Source organism: Jaculus jaculus, chromosome 2 (assembly GCF_020740685.1).
Source record: "Jaculus jaculus isolate mJacJac1 chromosome 2, mJacJac1.mat.Y.cur, whole genome shotgun sequence".
NCBI classification, from domain to species: Eukaryota; Metazoa; Chordata; class Mammalia; order Rodentia; family Dipodidae; genus Jaculus; species Jaculus jaculus.
The window spans coordinates 19,205,987-19,222,281 of NC_059103.1; the positions used below are offsets into that span (position 1 = coordinate 19,205,987).

A 16,295-nucleotide genomic window follows, 5' to 3' on the forward strand; every position below is an offset into this window, starting at 1 on the left:
ACAACCAGAGCAGCTGCGGCTCCCTCCCCTCCCCCACCGCCTGAACCCAGCTCCAGCGAACACAGCAGCGGCCCGGGACCGGCCACGCCAACTTGGGCTGACAGCAGGACCCAAGCAGGAGCAGAGTTCGGCAGCAACCTCAGCGGCTCCAGCACCGGTACCAGCGGCCCCAGCAGCAGCGGACCCAGGAGCGGCAGCGGCGGCAGATCCCGCAGCAGCGGCTTCGGGGTGAGCAGCGGCAGTGGACACGGCAGCGGCAGCTTCAGCAGCGGTGGTGGCAGCTACAACAGCAGCAGAGGCAGCAGCAGCGGCTCAGTTTGCCCCGTAGGAAAAGCAAGTGCCCAGCTCCAGAAATCAGAACAGCAGCCCGACAACCCAGGCAGCAACTTGACTGAGACCACAATCACCCAAGGTAACTGGGAATGCACCAGGGAAGGGACTCACTTGGGCACAAGCTGACTTGGATACCTCAACAGACCAGAAATCTAAACCTCTTTGTTGATAGAGGATCTGGTCATTATAATAACTACTCTTGCATACATACTCGGGGCTGTTTTTGATTGAATGTGTACAGTGTTTAGTTAAATTTTAGAATCTACCAGTATTTTATTCCACTCAGCCTGCTTGAATACTCCTATAGCAGGGAAACTCAACCCCTAAGAACATCTTTGTAGATACTCTGAGAGTCTTAAGGTCCTACCCTGAAAATATATTACATCAAATCAATTGATACAGCTAAGAATACACAGCTAGCTAGAAAATCCAAGCATTAACTTAATCCAAGATGCAAAAATATATACATTATAACCCAAGAAACACTAAAAAGCAAGACGATATAAATCCACCTAAAAGTATTAATGCATCAGAAATGTCCTCCAGTGAGAAAGAGTTAGAGGAAATGCCTGAGAAAGAGTTCAAAAGAATAATTATAAATATGTTCAAAGAGGTCAAAGAACACATGAAAACAATCAAAGAAGAAATCAAAGAGGAAATCAAAGAGGAAATCAAAGGAATCAAAGAAGAGGCAGGACACCAATTTAATGAAATAAAGAAGGCAATACAAGACATAAATAGGGAAATAGAAATAATAAAGAAAAACCAGTCAGAATTACTAGCAATGAAGAACACAGTTAATGAAATAAAAAACTCTGTAGAAAATCTCACCAGTAGGATGGATGAGGGAGAGGACAGAATATCTAAGCTAGAAGATCAGGTGGCAGACCTAATGCAGTCCAACAAAGAGAAAGACAAACTTATAGAAAAGTATGAGTGGGAATTTCAAGATATTCGGGACACTATGAAAAGATCCAATATAAGAATTCAGGGCATAGTAGGAGAAGAACTCCACTCCAGAGGCATAGTAGGCATCTTCAACAAAATCATAGAGGAAAATTTCCCCAAAATTGGGAAAGAGGTGCCAATACAGATACAGGAAGCCTTTAGAACCCCAGCCAGACAAAATCCAGAAAGAACCTCTCCTCGCCACATTATACTCAAACTTCCAAACACACAAACCAAAGAAAAAATATTGAAAGCAGTTAGAGAGAAAAATCAAGTTACCTACAAAAGCAAGCCTAGCAGGATTACAGCAGATTATTCAACACAAACTTTTAAAGCCAGAAGGGCTTGGAGTGATATATTCCAAGTTCTGAAAGATAACAACTGTCAACCAAGGTTACTTTATCCTGCAAAGTTATCCATTCAAATAGATGGAGAAATAAAGACATTCCATGACAAAAGCAGGTTAAAGGAGTATTTGAAGACAAAACCAGCTCTACAGAAAATACTTGATAGAATCCTCCATGCTGAAGAAAAGGAAAAGCACACATATAAGGAACCTAGAAAAAACCAGCTATACTCAAATACCAGTTAACAGAAGAGAGCACAGGTAGAACAAGTAACACACACACACACAAATGGCAAACATAAATACACACCTTTCAATAATATCTCTTAATATCAACGGTCTCAATGCCCCAACGAAAAGACATAGATTTGCAGACTGGGTTAAAAAGCAGGATCCTACAATTTGTTGTCTCCAAGAAACTCACCTTTCTACAAAGGATAGACATTATCTTAGGGTGAAAGGTTGGAAGACGGTGTTTCAAGCAAATGGGCCTAGAAAACAAGCAGGGGTTGCTATCCTAATATCAGACAGGGTAGACTTTAGTCCGACGTTAGTCAAGAAAGATAAGGAAGGTCACTTTATATTGATTAAGGGCACACTCCAACAGGAGGACATTACAATCCTAAACATATATGCACCTAACATGGGGGCTCCCAAATTCGTCAAACAAACACTATTAGAACTAAGGTCACGGATAACACCAAACACAGTGGTAGTGGGTGACTTTAACACCCCACTCTCATCAATTGACAGGTCATCCAGGGAAAGAATAAACAGAGAGGCATCTGGACTAAATGAGGTCATAGAAGGAATGGACCTAACAGATATATACAGGACATTTCATCCAAAGGCTGCAGAATATACATTCTTTTCAGCAGCACATGGAACATTCTCTAAAATAGACCATATATTAGGACACAAAGCAAATCTTAACAAATTCAAGAAAATTGAAATAATTCCTTGCATTCTATCTGACCACAATGGAATTAAACTACAAATCAGTAGCAAGAAAGGCTATAGAGCATACACAAAATCATGGAAACTAAACAATACACTACTAAATGATGAGTGGGTCAATGAAGAAATCAAAAAGGAAATCAAAAAATTTATAGAGTCAAATGATAATGAGAACACAACATACCAAAATCTCTGGGACACAATGAAGGCAGTCCTAAGAGGTAAATTTATAGCCTTAAGTGCCTATATTAAGAAATTAGAAAGGTCGCAAGTAAACGACCTAATGCTTCGCCTTAAAGCCTTGGAAAAAGAAGAACAAGGCAAACCAAAAAGTAGTAGACGGGAAGAAATAATAAAGATTAGGGCAGAAATTAATGAAATAGAAACAAAAAGAACAATCCAAAGAATTAATGAAACAAAGAGTTGGTTCTTTGAAAGGATAAACAAGATTGATAAACCCTTAGCAAATCTGACCAAAAGAAAGAGAGAAGAGACACAAATTAATAAAATCAGAGATGAACAAGGTAACATCACAACAGATTCCAGAGAAATTCAAAAAATTATAGGGACATACTATAAAAGCATATACTCCACAAAGTATGAAAATCTGAAAGAAATGGATGATTTCCTTGATCTATATGACCTACCTAAATTAAATCAAAATGAGATTAATCACTTAAATAGACCTATAACAAACATGGAGATCCGAACAGTTATCAATAATCTCCCAACTAAAAAAAGCCCAGGCCCGGATGGATTCACTGCTGAATTTTACCAGACTTTTAAGGAAGAGCTAACACCATTGCTTCTCAAGCTTTTCCAGGAAATAGAAAAAGAAGGAATTCTACCAAACTCCTTCTATGAGGCCAGCATCACCCTGATACCAAAACCAGGCAAAGATAGAACAAAAAAAGAAAATTACAGACCAATCTCCCTCATGAACATAGATGCAAAAATTCTCAACAAAATATTGGCAAACAGAATACAAGAGTATATCAAAAAGATCATTCACCCGGACCAAGTAGGCTTTATCCCAGAGATGCAGGGATGGTTCAACATACGCAAATCTATAAATGTAATACATTACATAAATGGGTTGAAGGACAAAAATCACATGATCATCTCATTAGATGCAGAGAAAGCATTTGACAAAATCCAACATCCCTTCATGATAAAAGTCCTACAGAGACTGGGAATAGAAGGAACATATCTCAATATAATAAAGGCTATTTATGACAAGCCTACAGCCAACATATTACTAAATGGGGAAAAACTGGAAGCTTTTCCACTAAAATCAGGAACAAGACAAGGGTGTCCACTGTCTCCACTTCTATTTAATATAGTTTTGGAAGTCTTAGCCATAGCAATAAGGCAAGAGACACACATAAAAGGGATACAAATTGGAAAGGAAGAAATCAAGTTATCATTATTTGCAGATGACATGATTCTATACATAAAGGACCCTAAAGACTCTACTAGCAAGCTGTTAGAGCTGATCAAAACCTACAGCAATGTAGCAGGATACAAAATAAATACACAGAAATCAGTAGCCTTCGTATATGCTAACAACAAACACACAGAGGATGAAATCAGAGAATCACTCCCATTCACAATTGCATCAAAAAAAATAAAATACCTTGGAATAAACCTAACCAAGGAAGTAAAGAATCTATACAATGAGAACTTTAAAACACTCAAGCGAGAAATTGCAGAAGACACTAGAAAGTGGAGAAACATCCCTTGTTCCTGGCTTGGAAGAATCAATATCGTGAAAATGGCAATCTTACCAAAAGCAATCTACACATTTAATGCAATCCCTATCAAAATTCCAAAGGCTTTCTTCATGGAAATAGAAAAAACAATCCAAAAATTCATTTGGAATCACAAAAAACCTCGAATATCTAAAATAATACTGAGCAACAAAAAAGAGGCTGGTGGTATCACCATACCTGATTTTAACCTATACTACAGAGCCATAGTAACAAAAACAGCATGGTACTGGCACAAAAACAGACATGTAGATCAGTGGAACAGAATAGAGGACCCAGATGTAAGCCCAAGTAGCTATAGCCACCTGATATTCGATAAAAATGCCAAAAATACTCATTGGAGAAGAGACAGCCTCTTCAGCAAATGGTGTTTTGAAAACTGGATAAATATCTGCAGAAGGATGAAAATAGATTCTTCTCTCTCGCCATGCACAAGAATTAAGTCCAAATGGATTAAAGACCTTAACATCAGACCGGAAACTTTGAAACTGCTAGAGGAAAAAGTAGGGGAAACCCTTCAACATATTGGTCTTGGCAAAGACTTTCTGAATACAACCCCAATTGCTCAGGCAATAAAACCACAGATTAACCACTGGGACCTAATGAAATTACAAAGATTTTGCACCGCAAAGGACACAGTGAAAAAAGCAAAGAGGCAACCTACAGAATGGGAAAAAATCTTCGCCAGCTATATATCTGATAGAGGATTAATATCTAGGATATACAAAGAACTCAAAAAGTTAACTAATAAGGAATCAAACAAGCCAATCAAAAAATGGGCTAAGGAGCTAAATAGAGAGTTCTCAAAGGAAGAAATACGAATGGCATATAAGCACCTAAAAAAATGTTCTACGTCACTAGTCATCAGGGAAATGCAGATTAAAACTACATTGAGATTCCATCTCACTCCTGTCAGATTGGCCACCATCATGAAAACAAATGATCATAAATGTTGGCGGGGATGTGGAAAAAAAGGAACCCTTCTGCACTGCTGGTGGGAATGCAATGTGGTCCAGCCATTGTGGAAAACAGTGTGGAGGTTCCTAAAGCAGCTAGAGATTGATCTACCATATGACCCAGCTATAGCACTCCTAGGCATATATCCAAAGGACTCATCTCATTTCCTTAGAAGTACATGCTCAACCATGTTTATTGCTGCTCAATTTATAATAGCTGGGAAATGGAACCAGCCTAGATGTCCCTCAACAGATGAGTGGATAATGAAGATGTGGTACATTTATACAATGGAGTTCTACTCAGCGATAAAGAAAAATGAAGTTATGAAATTTGCAGAAAAATGGATGGACCTGGAAAGTATTATACTAAGTCAGGTAACCCAGGCCCAGAAAGCCAAGCGTCACATGTTCTCTCTCATATGGGGATCCTAGCTACAGATGACTGGGCTTCTGCGTGAGAATGAAAATACTTAGTAGCAGAGGCCAGTAAGTTGAAAAGGAGACATAAAGGGTGGAGAAAGGAAGGGAGGAGGATACTTAATAGGTTGATATTGTATATATGTAATTACAATGTTTGTAATGGGGAGGTAATATGATTGAGAATGGAACTTCAAACAGGAAAGTGTGGGGGTGGGGAGGGAGGGAATTACCATGGGATATATTTTATAATCATGGAAAATGTTAATAAAAATTAAAAAAAAATTAATTAATTAAATTAAAATTAAAAAAAAAAAGTATGGTCTAGAGAGGACTTGTTAAAATGCACTTTGCTTCAGTAGGTCTGCAGTGGGGTCCAAGAGTCTGTATTTTCCCTGAAACCAAACAAGCTGGACGTGTGATGGTTCATGCTCATAATTCCAGTGCTTGAGAAGCTGAGACAAGAAGGACTATTGTGAATTCAAGGCTAGCTTCAACTACTTAAAAGCAAAACACCAGGCATGGTGGTACACGCCTTTAATCCCAGCACTCAGAAGGCAGAAGTAGAAGGACTGCTGTGACTTCAAGGCCAGCCTGAGACTATATAGTGAGTTCCAGGTCAGCCAGGGCCAGAGTGAGATCCTACCTGGAAAAACAAAAACAAACCAAAAAAAAAAAAAAAAACCTACCACAAAACAAAAAACATTCAAAAAAGAACAGGAGGAGCTAGGAAGACAGATGGCTCAGTGGTTTAAGACACTTGAATACAAAGCCTGCCAGCCCAAGTTAAATTCCCCAATACCCACATAAAGCCAGATGTACAAAACGGCAAATGTGCCTACAGTTCATTTGCAGTGGCAAGGGGCCCTGACACGTTCATACTCTCCTTCTCCTTTCCCCTCCCTCCCTCCTAAGTAAATAAATACAAAAACATTTAAAACATATTTTATTTATTTCCAAGCAGAGAGGAGGAGGAAAATATGAGAATGCGCATGCCTGGGCTTCTGGTTGCTGTAAACAAACTCCAGATGCATGCGACACTTTGTGCATCTGCCTTTACGTGGGTACTGAGGACTCAAAGTGTGGTGGTTTGATTCAGGTGTCCCCCATAAACTTAGGTGTTGTGAATGCTAGCTCCCCAGCTGATGGATATTTGGGAATTAATGCCTCCTGGAGGGAGTGTATTGTTGGGGCGGGCTTATGAGCTTTATAGCCAGTTTCCCCATGCCAGTTTTTGGCACACCCTCCTGTTGCTGTGGTCCACCTTCTGTTGGCCAGGGGGTGATGCCATCGTTTTTCCCTGCCATCGTGGAGCTTCCCCTTGAGCCAGTAAGCCAAAATAAATCTCTTTTTCCCAGAAGCTGCTCTTGGTTGGGTGATTTCTAACAGCAATGCGACCCGGACTGCAACACAAACCCAAGTCATTAGGTTTTGCAGGCAAGCGACTTAAATGCTAAACTCTCTCTCCAGCCTCAATAAAAACATTAAAAAAAAAAAAAAAAGAATAAGAGGAATGGTTTAAATGGAATCAGGAGAAGAGATAAAGAGTCCAGGAAGGATGAGAGGAGGGTTAATCAAAATTAAAGATGTATAGCCAGGCATAGTGGCACACACCTTTAATCCCAGCACTCCAGAGGCAGAGTAAAAGGATCATTATGAATTTGAGGCCACTCTGAGAATTCCAGGTAGCCTGGGTTAGAGCAAAACCTCACCTTGAAAAAAAAAAAAAACAAATAAACAACCCACCCCCCAAAAACATTAAGATGTTATAAATAAGACATGGAAACCTACTTCTTTGCTAGCATATGGGCAGGGGTATCCTATATATATGGATAATGATGCACCAGAAGCCATAGATTATTTTTAGAAAAATTTCAGTGCCAGGCATGGGAATGCTTCCAGCAAGTTGCTGGCCAGGGAGGTCTCTGATAACCCCAAAACATTACAAGCCATTGCCAAGGCTCTTGATTGCCCACCAAAACTAGATGGTAAGACCCTATTGTTAAAGATTTCATGGGTTACAGAAATGAAGCTGGAGCTGAACTGCAAAACCATCCTGTAGAATAGTTGTCAAAAAGCTGAAAAAAGCTATGCTACATGCAGCCTTTTTGGAGAGAAAAGTCATCAATGCTGTTAAACAGCAAGTTTTAAAGGCTGGCCAACCAGGCCAAATATGCCAGCTGGTGCAATAGCAGCATGTCTGTTATGAGAGATACCGACTGCTCTTAATTGGACAGGAGGCTCATTCAATGGGAGAGAGTACATACCTGATATTGAAATCCTAGTCAAAAGCCCATTAAAAAGGGGGGAGGGGCTGGAGAGCTGGCTTAGTGGCCAAGCGCTTACCTATGAAGCCTAAGGACCTTGGTTCAAGGCTTGATTCCCCAGTACCCACATAAGCCAGATGCACAAGGTGGCGCATGCATCTGGAATTCGTTTGCAGTGGCTGGAGGCCCTGATGCGGTAGCAGGCACCTTTAATCCCAAATCCTAGTACTTGAGAGGTAGAGGTAGGAGATCACCCTGAGTTATAAAGGACAGCCTGACTCAGAAGGCATCATGGTGCTGGGAAGAAGTGACAGAGGAGTGCTCACCACTGCAACATCTCTATGACACCTTCCAAGGCTCAGGGTCTATTGCAGAAGAGGTGGTGGAAAGAATGTAAGAGCCAAAGGAAGGGTAGGACTCCTTACAATGTGCTCCTCCAGACACAAAATGGCCTGGATATCCATGACCTCACTCACAGTGCCTGACACTATCTACACAAGACCATCATAATAGGAGGAAAAGATCATGACATCAAAATAAAAGAGAGACTGACTGAGAGAAGAGTGGATATGATGGAGAATGAAGTTTCAAAGGGGAAAGTAGGGGGAAGGGAGGGCATTACCATGGGGTATAGTTTACAATTATGGAAGTTGTTAATAAAAAAATAAAAATAAAAACAACAAAAAAATGGAAAAAAAAAAGGACAGCCTAACTACACAGTGAATTCTAGGTCAGCATGGACTAGAGCAAGGTTCTACCTTGAAAAACAAACAAACAAAAAAGAACAAGAAAACAATGGATTCCAAATGAAGGCGATGCTTCTGGTTGGAAAATCACATGGAAGGTAGAGGGGACTGCTCTAGCTACACCTGCCTTGTCATAACTAGATTCTGTATCAAATAGTCTCCTAAGTAATGACCAATACAAAGGCCCTGGGGTAGTGAAAGGCAGGATGGAAAATTTTAAAGTAAACTTGGTAAAGAAATAGCTGGTTGCTACAGGTAGGGGACAGCCTGAACTGTATATTCAGAAGTAAATAAAAAATAGGCTAAAAGATAGGCTGCGAATGGCCCAAGATATGGGTTGGTTGGGTCAACCTAAACTTTATGTCCCGGGAAGGAGAAAAACAAAAATACAGTTTTGAGAAAAACCAAAATAATAAAATAGTTTCCCAAGACAGCCTGACCAAGGACTTAAACTCTGGTTATGCACAAATAAGATATGTAGACATAACTGTACAAGGTTGGCAAATACCCTTGTGAAACCCCCTCCCCTTTCCCTTCCTTGCTAAAACCCTATAAAAGAAACACCCAATAGGGCTCAGGGTCGACTCCTCTGTCTCCTGCATGAGATACGTGTCGACCCCAGAGCTCTGGTTTCCCGAATAAAGCCTCATGCTTTTGCAGCAAGTTTGGTCTCCTATGTGTCTTTGGGTGCGTGCTATCTCGAGACTTGAGTGAAGGTCTCCCTCTGGGGGTCTTTCAGTAGGAATGAGACAGCGTGCAAGGGAAAGGCATCACGACTGACACACAGTCACCAGGGAGAGAGAGAGGAGACTCAGGCACAAGTCTCGTTTAAATTAGTTAGGGCATCTGTGCAATGGCTGCAAATGGCAGCCTCTTTGGTAATGTATGCAGCCTGTTGCTTGTATAGGTTGCCCTAAGGGGCCTTGGAGATAGTTTTCTGGTGAATACCCATGTTTCTGATGTCAAACTATCCCCAATTTAGGCTCTAGGAAGATATGCAGGGCAATTTTAGGAAGTCCAGTGAAGTGTCCATGGTTCATAATGGCCAGGTGTGGTGGTACATGCCTTTTATCCCAGCACTGGGGAGGCAGAGGTTTCAGGCCAACCTGAGACTACATAATGCATTCCAGGTCATTATGGGCTAGAGCAAGACCCTACGGTGGGCGGGGGGGGGGGGGAGTTGTTTCATTATTTTCAATTTTAAGTTACATGCATCTGGTTGTAAAAACTCAGGTAGTACTAAAGACTTGGGAGAAAAAACAGTGCTTCTCTGAACCCTGAGTTACCATCCTTGGAGGCAAACAATTTCAAATCACATTTAGTGGCTTGTGTACTTGCCAGATTTAAAAAAAAATTTTTTTTGTTCATTATTTATTTATTTATTTGAGAGTGTCAGACACACAGAGAAAGGCAGATATATAGAGAGTTTGTTCTTGTTTTTTGGTTTTTACAAAATACTTATAACTTTCAGATCCCTATGATTTAGTATACTTTTACTTCCCTCTGTTCCTCCCTGCTAAAGTTAGAGGCCAGGCCTGAGCTACAATGAGTTCAAAAATAAAACAAGCGGACTGGGGAGATGGCTTAGCAGTTAAGGCGTTTGCCTGCAAAGCCAAGGGACCCAGGTTCAATTCCCCAGGACCCATGTAAGCCAGATGCACAAGGGGGCACATGTGTCTACAGTTTGTGTGCAGTGACTGGAGGCCCTGGCATGCCCATTCTCCCTCTTTACCTCTCTCTCAAATATAAATAAAGAATTAAAAAAATTTAAATAGTAAAAGCTGGGTGTGGTGGCACATGCCTTTACTCCCAGCACTCAAGAAGCAGAGGTAGGAGGGTTGCCTTGTGTTCAAGGCCACCCTGAGACTAGATAGTGAATTCCAGGCCAGCTTGGACTAGAATTGAGACCCTACCTCAAAAAATTAAATAAAATAAAATAAATAATAAGGGCTGGAGAGATGGCTTAGCAGTTAAGTGCTTGCCTGTGAAGCCTAAGGATCTCGGTTCAAGGATTGATTTCCCCAGTACCCACATAAGCCAGATGCACAAGGGGGTGCATGCGTCTGGAGTTCGTTTGCAGTGGCTGGATGCGCCCATTCTCTCTTTCTTTGCCTCTTCTCCCTCTGTCTGTCACTCTCAAATAAATAAATAAAAATAAACAAAAAAATTTAAAAAATAAAACAAGGGCTGAAAAGATGGCTCAGAGGTTAAGGCATTGCCTGCAAAGCCTAATGACCTGAACTTGATTTCCCAGTGCTCATGTAAAAGCAAATGCAAAGTGGTGCATGGATCTGGAGTTAAGTTTACAGAAGCAAGAGGCCCTGGTGTGCTCATTCATACTGAAAGAGAAAAACATTAAATTCTTTCTTCTTAAGTTTGGAACCAAGCAAGGATGTTTGCTCTGACCACTCCTATTCAATATCACAGCAAGTCCTAGTCAATAGGACAAGGAAAGGCAACAAAATCCATATAGGTTAAGAAGGAAGAAGTAAAACTGTATTTGCAGACAATATGATTGCATAGGTAATTCCAAATAAGAACCTGAATGTACAAAGGGACAGTAGCCACGCCATCCACAAATACCAAACTCTGACCCACAACATCATCAGCCACCAGTTCAGGCAGCCAAACTGCAACATCTGTATCAATGAGTCCTAAGTGGCCAGGGCTTGGCCTAAAACTGCCTGGGAAGACAGGACAATCACAGGAAGCTCATAGATAGCTAACCTGGTGAATACAGTGGTGAACAACAACAAGAGACCCTGCCTCAAACAAGGCAGAAGGCAAGGGCCAACACCTGAAGTTGTTCTCTGACCTCCACACATACTGTGGTACATGCATAGACACACACCAAACATACTATTATACACCTCCTAGGATGACAAACAAAGAGGCCTACATATTGAGGGTGTAAAACAACAAAGATTCCCATAAATCTTTTTTTTCTAAATAAAAAGTTATTTGGGGGCTGGAGAGATGGCTTAGCAGTTAAGCGCTTGCCTGTGAAGCCTAAGGACCCCAGTTCGAGCCTCGATTCTCCAAGACCCACTTCAGCCAGATGCACAAGGGGGTACACAATTGATAGGTAATTTTTCCTTTCCTTTTTGGATACAAGGTCTTGTGTTGACAAGGCTAGCAATGAACTCAGGCTCAAGGGATCCTCCAGTCTGCCACCAGAACAGCTAGGACTACAGGTCTTGTATCACTGGGCTCAGCTAATTGGCCATTTCTTCTATAGTTAAACATATACTATCACAAAATTTAGCAATCCTATAATCATTTACTTGCATGATTCAAAAATTTATACTCATGTATCCAGTCACAAGCACTCATAGACAAAGAAACACAGGAGAGGCAATAGGAGAAGATAACATTCAGTATAAAGCCCTAAGGATAAGATTAGAAAAATATAGAGTAAAATGTGCTTCCTGAGTTGGGCATGGTGTGGCATGCCTTTAATCTCAGCACTCAGAAGGCTGAGGTAGGAAGATAATTGTGAGTTTGAGGACAACCTGAGACACGGTGAATTCTAGGTCAGCCCAGGGTAGAACAAGACCCACCTCAAAAGTCCAAAAAAGAGGGCTGGACAGATGGCTTAGCGGTTAAGCACTTGCCTGTGAAGCCCAATTCAAGGCTCGATTCCCCAGGACCCACGTTAGCCAGATGCACAAGGGGCACACACATCTGGAGTTCGGTTGCAGTGGCTAGAGGCTCTGGTGCCCCTATTCTCTCTCTGTCACTCTCAACTAAATAAATAAAAATGAACAAAAAAAATTTTTTTAAGTCCAAAAAAGAAAAAAAATGTGGTGCTTCCTACATGTGGCAATTAATTACTGATTCATCCGGATTTAACTGATAAACTGATAACACATGCCTGGAATCCCAACACTTGGGAGGCTGAGACAAGAGCATCAGGTTCTAGGTCAGCATGGGCTACAAAGAGTTCAAGGTTAGCCTGGGTTACATATTAAGACCCTGTCTCAAAACAAAACTAAAACTAAAACCTTAAAAATAAAAGCCACCACTGAATCCTATAAGTAAAACAAATTTGATTATGTGGCTCCATTTGCCAAATTTACATGAATTTTCATTAAACTTAAAAAAGACTATATACCATATAAAAATGTACTGTGAAGTAGTTTCAGTAACAAATGTCTAGAAATTTTACTCTACAGGGGTCCAGTAAACTTCCCACAGGCAAAGGTAGCCCCTTCCCATTCTGTAAATAAAGTTTAAGGGGAACATAGCCACTTGTTCATATTGTTTCTGGTTGTTCTCACACCATGACAGAACAGTAAAGTGGCTGGGACAAAGGTCCCCTAAAATGTTTGCTATGTGGCCTTTACAGAAAACTTTGACCAACTGTTGTATTTGTCAGAGTGACGCCACCAGTGATAAAGATTATAGCTGTAGGGCATAAAGTTGAGTCCAAAGGAACAGAAGGCAGACTAATTTGCTGCTGAGCACCCAGCTGTCCCACCAGGCCTCCATGTTAGTAGTTAACTTGGTACACTATCCTAGGCCACGGTCTAATTTTGGTTTTAAAATCTCAAAATCATGAAAACCCTTGAGAAGCTGCTATGCCCTATCTCAGTGAGCCATGTATGAAGATAGATCACACACTTTCCCTACGGAAGGACAGGTCCACCCTACACTACAGGGTACTAACAGGCCTAAACACCAATACATTATACATTCTATACCTGATGGAGAAGCCTTTGTAATCTTGGAGGAAAAGTTGACTGCTCATCTTTATCCCAGGAGCTCATCAGCTCATTATGTTTTTGCTGAATTCTACCAGAAGGTCACAGTTCCTACGACTTCCATCATCACATGAGCCTCATGCTACTTACTCTGTGCAATTAAAATTTAACTTAAAAAATTAACTTCTAATAATCATGGAAGTTGTTAATTAAAAAAAAAAAAAAGCCAGGACTGGAGAGATGGCTTATTGTTTAAGTGTATGCCTGCGAAGTCTAAGTACCCAGGTTCGATTCTCCAGGTCCCATGTAAGCCAGATGCACAAGGTGGTGCATGCGTCTGGAGTTAGCATGCAGTGGCTGGAGGCCCTGGTGCACCCAAATAAATAAATTAAAAAGTTTTTAAAAATTTAACTTCTAGAGCTGGACAGCTGGCTTAGCAGTTAAGATGCCCAAAGACCCAGGCTCCATTTCCAAGTACTCATATGAAGCCAGATGCACAAGGTGGTGCATGCATCTGTGGTTCATTTGCAATGGCTTAAAGGCCTGATGCACCCATTCCCTCTCTTCTCTATCTGCCTCTCTCTCGCAAGTAAACAAATATTTTTTTAAATTAACTTCTGGGTGGAAAGATGGCTCACTGGTTAAAGGTGTTTGCCTGCAAAGCCTGAAGACCCAGCTTTAATTCCCTGGTATCCACATAAAGCCAGAGTGACACATGCATCTGGAGTTCATCTGCAAAAGCTAGAGGCCCTGGCATGCCCATACTCCATCTCAAATGGGTTTTTTTTTGGTCTAACTTCTCATTCCTCTCCCTTCCTAAATCTTTGAGTGGTATCCTCTAAAACTCCTGCTCCTTGATAGAAATGCCTAACTTGAAGAATAAAAAACTTTTTGCCTTCTTTAGTCTCTAACAGTGTGAATTCTCTTGCAGCCCATTCATATAGGCCAAGAAAGGGGAAGGACTCTCCTCTTTTCTGTTCTGCCTCATGATTTCTGCTTTTCCTCTTGCAAAATATCCTGCTCCTTGGAGGTGTATTTTAATGTAACTGGACATGGCCCAGCCACTGCCTTTACCTGCCACCAGCCTTACAATCTTTCAAAGAAACCTTTCCTGCCCAACTCCTGCTATCTTTTTATGAGACCTGAACATATGAAGAAAAACAACCACCTCTAATAACTCTCATATTCAGTTACCCTCTCCATGATTAAACACTCCATTTTGTCACTGTAAGTATTTGAAGATGGAATTATGGTTAAAACTTTCCATAAGACAACAGGTCACCATTAAAGAAGGGCTGAATTCAAACAGGCACATAAAAGAAAATTTCAGGAAAGTACATCATGAAAGCTTCAGGAAACAATGCTGGGCCAGGTGGTATACATTTGTGATCCTAAAGACAGAGGCAGGCTGGAGAGATGGCTTAGTGGTTAAGCACTTGCCTGTGTAGCCTAAGGACCCCGGTTCGAGGCTCGATTCCCCAGGACCCACATTAGCCAGAAGCACAAGGGGGCGCATGTATCTGGAGTTCATTTGCAGTGGCTGGAGGCCCTGGCGCACCCATATTCTCTTTATCTCTCTCTCCCCCCTCCCCACTTTCTCTCTCTGTCGCTCTCAAATAAATAAACAAAAAAAAATTTTAAATAAATAAAGACAGAGGCAAGAAGGTCTTAAGTTTGAGGCTATATAAGACCCTGTCTCCAATAAATATAAGTCAATCGGGCTGGAGAGATGGCTTAGCGGTTAAGCGCTTGCCTGTGAAGCCTAAGAACCCTGGTTCGAGGCTCGATTCCCCAGGACCCACGCTAGCCAGATGCACAAGGGGGCGCACGTGTCTGGAGTTCACTTGCAGTGGCTGGAAGCCCTGGTGCACCCATTTTCTCTCTTTCCCTCTATCTGTCTTTCGCTCTGTGTCTGTCACTCTCAAATAAATAAATAAATAAATAATGGACAAAAAATATTTTTTAAAAAAAGTCAATCAATCTTCAGAATAAAAAAGAAAATTAAACATCTTTAAAAGCACTAGGAGAGGGCTGGAGAGATGGCTCAGCGGTTAATCGCTTGCCTGTGAAGCCTAAGGACCCCGGTTCGAGGCTCGGTTCCCCAGGTCCCACGTTAGCCAGATGCACAAGGGGGCGCACGCATCTGGAGTTCGTTTGCAGAGGCTGGAAGCCCTGGCGCGCCCATTCTCTCTCTCCCTCTATCTGTCTTTCTCTCTGTGTCTGTCGCTCTCAAATAAATTAAAAAAAAAAAAAACTTAAAAAAACAAAAAAGCACTAGGACAGAGATCACTGAATACCTACTGAGTGACCCTTACAAGTCCTTCTTGATTCTGAAATGGACTAAGTCCTGCTGTTGTTTTGTGATACTGAAACCAGAACAATAATCTGACATAGGATTGGAGGACAAAAGAATGACACTGACCAGATCCGGAAACCCCAAAACAGAGGAAGAGGAAGAGAAGGAAGAATTTGTGGATCCCCCAACAACAGTGCAAGAACAATGCAAACAGATTAAGAAGAGTGTAAAGGACTGGGAGCGGTTAGAGGTGTGTGATGAGTGTGTGTCCTCCCGATCACAAACACAAAAGGATTGTGCAGAAGAGCTCTTTGACTTCCTGCATGCAAGGTACCACAGAATGGCCCATAAGCTCCTCAACAGCTTGCAGTAAATGTGCAGATTCACTCACCCCAGCTTTCATCAACCTGGGCATCAGGATGCGTTGTGTTTTGAACATGTCATAACAAAGTCCTATAATTGGCTATAAATAAATAAATAAATGGCCAGGCATGATAGCTCATGCCTTTAATCCCAGTACTTGGGAGGCAGAGGCAGGAGTATCGCCACGAGCTCAA

At 41.4% G+C, this 16,295-nt stretch overlaps 2 protein-coding genes and 1 pseudogene across 3 annotated transcripts in view; 2 read left to right on the forward strand and 1 right to left on the reverse strand.

The window, feature by feature from the left end:
• The window catches only part of Vkorc1l1 (vitamin K epoxide reductase complex subunit 1 like 1), a 75,331-nt gene that overhangs the window by 9,372 nt on the left and 49,664 nt on the right, over window positions 1-16,295 (reverse strand). The gene's annotated exons all lie outside the window — the stretch shown is intronic.
• On the forward strand, window positions 9,580-9,674 carry LOC123459117 (annotated as a pseudogene).
• LOC101595648 (cytochrome b-c1 complex subunit 6, mitochondrial-like) lies at window positions 9,593-16,111 on the forward strand. Its single transcript, XM_045142729.1, has 2 exons — window positions 9,593-9,617; window positions 15,837-16,111. Exons 1-2 carry the CDS (start codon window positions 9,593-9,595, stop codon window positions 16,109-16,111), a joined length of 300 nt encoding a protein of 99 aa, XP_044998664.1.